This window comes from Volvox carteri (assembly GCF_000143455.1).
Source record: "Volvox carteri f. nagariensis unplaced genomic scaffold VOLCAscaffold_44, whole genome shotgun sequence".
Classification (NCBI taxonomy): Eukaryota; Viridiplantae; Chlorophyta; class Chlorophyceae; order Chlamydomonadales; family Volvocaceae; genus Volvox; species Volvox carteri.
The window spans coordinates 1102567-1105443 of record NW_003307587.1 but is presented as its reverse complement, the minus strand read 5'-3'; the positions used below and the strand labels follow the sequence as shown (position 1 = coordinate 1105443).

General features: G+C 47.1%; 1 protein-coding gene across 1 annotated transcript in view; it reads right to left on the bottom strand.

The window, feature by feature from the left end:
* Window positions 1-2877, bottom strand: part of VOLCADRAFT_95552 (uncharacterized protein) — a gene marked incomplete at both ends in the record, with an annotated part of 11062 nt that overhangs the window by 6839 nt on the left and 1346 nt on the right. The window contains 2 exons of the mRNA XM_002954597.1: window positions 1917-2062; window positions 2451-2490. Of these exons, the coding sequence (XP_002954643.1) occupies window positions 1917-2062; window positions 2451-2490 (186 nt within the window). The remainder of the gene's footprint in view (window positions 1-1916; window positions 2063-2450; window positions 2491-2877) is intronic.

Here is a 2877-nt window from a genome sequence, read left to right as displayed (position 1 = left end):
ATAGAGCAGCATAGCATAGCATAGCATAGCATAGCGCAGCATAGCATAGCATAGCATAGCATAGCGCAGCATAGCATAGCGCAGCATAGCGTAGCGCAGCATAGCATAGCATAGCGTAGCGCAGCATAGCATAGCGTAGCTTAAGCATAGCATAGCATAGCATAGCATAGCATAGCATAGCATAGCATAGCATAGCATAGCATAGCATAGCATAGCACAGCATAGCATAGCATAGCATAGCATAGCATAGCATAGCATAGCATAGCATAGCTTTGGCGCAGCATAGCATAGCATAGCATAGCATAGCATAGCATAGCATAGCATAGCATAGCTTTGGCGCAGCATAGCATAGCATAGCATAGCATAGCATAGCTTTGGCGCAGCATAGCATAGCATAGCATAGCATAGCATAGCGTAGCATAGCATAGCATATATGCATATATAAAACATAAAAACTTTGCATATGCATATGCAAATATGCATATGCATATGCAAATATATGCATATGCATATGCAAATATATGCATATATATGTATTGAATTGCATATGCATATGCATACGTGCAATATATAAAACAAAAAACATAATCACGCTAGGGGTCGAACCGGCGACCCTCCGTTCTATACGGCGCTGTCTTGAGCGCGTACGGCACGCTCCCGACCCGGAATTTCTAAAACGCTCCGTACAACCGGACGGACAACCGGACATCGAACTCGGCATAGGCCTCCGCTCATAACATATGAGCTACGGCTATCAATACTGCAGTCTACTACTCATAAATCCAAAGACTGCGAAACAAACACAAAAACGGTTACAGCTTTCCTGTTTGCCCACTTGCCCATGTACATGTGTACTGTTATATTATGTATGTCCTATATATACGAGGTTGGCAACGCTGGATTTTCGGTACCTCCTTATTGAAGGCACACCTATGCATGTGCTCTATCCATCTAGTTCGTTGTTTGACATGCCCAAAGAGTGTGTGTGTGTGTGTTGGTTGGTTGGTTGGTTGCCAGGTCCAGGTGTATGTCCTAGGTATTGTGCGCTCTGTCACATGCCAACGACACCCAGGCAGGAAGGGAGGAATGATCTGTTAAAGAGAACTCGGGAATAAACAGCAGGGAGCACCAAACACTCGCTGGGTTGGTATAAATGTATCCAGCAGAGGCACACACACACACATACACACACACACACACACAACACAAGAAAAACAATCCACTGGATCATTTGTGCTATATAGTTGTTCCCCCTTCTGCCCGTATTAAGGTATTACTACTCGTTTTTCCTTGATGTAGCCAGCACTGAAACGGCACCATGCATGTTTGGCTTTACGACATAGTTTATAAGCTAGTTGCTATTCTGGGGATGCGAGCATCAAAGGTACGACATGGGTGTGTCGGTGGCCCTACGGCCCTACAATAGTCACGATTGCCACCTCGAGCTCGTCAGGAATATGTTGTCAACATGGCCCTCTATACACAGCATGCACATGCTACCATGCCATACCACATCCTTGGATACCAGGTGTGATACCAGGTTTCGGTTTCATCTTTTGATGTTTTATGGATATGTATCCAGGCAAGCATGCGCAAATAGGTGTCCTTGAAGAGGTGGTGAACACAAGTGTTCTAGGATGGTGGTTCAGCGAAACCACCATGAAGAACCTCGGTCGTGGAGATGAAAACCGCCGACACGGGGAATCGAACCCCGGCCTCCCGCGTTCCGTGTCTTGGCTCGAGTCCTGACAGGCGGGGATACTGACCACTATACGATGTCGACCCTCTGTGACGTGCCTACTTCAGCACGACTCCATAATTCATCCTTTCGCTACCGGGACTCGAACCCGGGTCTCGAGAGTGAGAATCTCGCATCCTAACCGCCTAGACTATAGCGAAGGATTGAATACACACACCTCTTCCAAGAGATGCTTTGAAGGCCTCCTGTCGGGAGCAAGGACCACAGCATCCACACCAAATGCTTGCCCATGCATCCGTGATAAATGGATGCTGCAGAGATTCTGTAAAGAATCCGCAACTCTTTGCTAATAATAATCGTAACCTGCATGCATAATATGTGTGAATTACGGTGTGCATCAGCGATGAAAGGGTTGAGAGTCGCTAGTAGTCAACAGTTATTTTAATCTGTATATGCACCGGCAGCCCCTATATCCCGTGTTGCCTAACTACCGACATCATCCACCAGTACTGGAACACGGTTTCGATGTTTGTTCGACCAACTCACATTCCAGCACCCTATTAGAAGTCATCCGCCCCACTTTTCAAGTTTTTTGGACAGTTTACCATGATACATGGCCAGATAGAAAGCTGGCTAATGTCAGTTGCATTTGCAGGACCATTTTTGCTCCATGCCAGATTTGAACCTGCAACCTTGTGATCACAAATCTTTGTCCTTTAAGAGATGGCTTATCTGCCGATGTTGAGATCACCAGGTTACATTCTACAAGCTCCACGCAAGTGTGGGGCCGTCTGTAAAAGCCGGGGGCCTCATGGGAGTGGACATCAATGGCCATTATGGTGGTGCCGGTCGCGAGTGAGGCAGTTTATTAACATCCTCTCCCGCTTGCCTGGGCTTGGTACGCCTGAGCATGATGTGCCTGGCCTCCCAGACCTATAGCTACGTGAGAAAACTAGCCACAGCTATAGGGGGCCCTTCCACCATAATAGTACAGATTGCTGTCTAGGTACATACACATGCATGCAGGTAACCCTGCCGCCATGCATCTGGCTAGAGAAAATACTAGTACTGAGCATCAATCTAGCTAGGAGAGCTACACGCAATGTTTGGGCATGTCGACATGCAGGGGCGTCCTGCAGATGCATTATACCACGACTTCAGGAAAGCACCAATCGGTG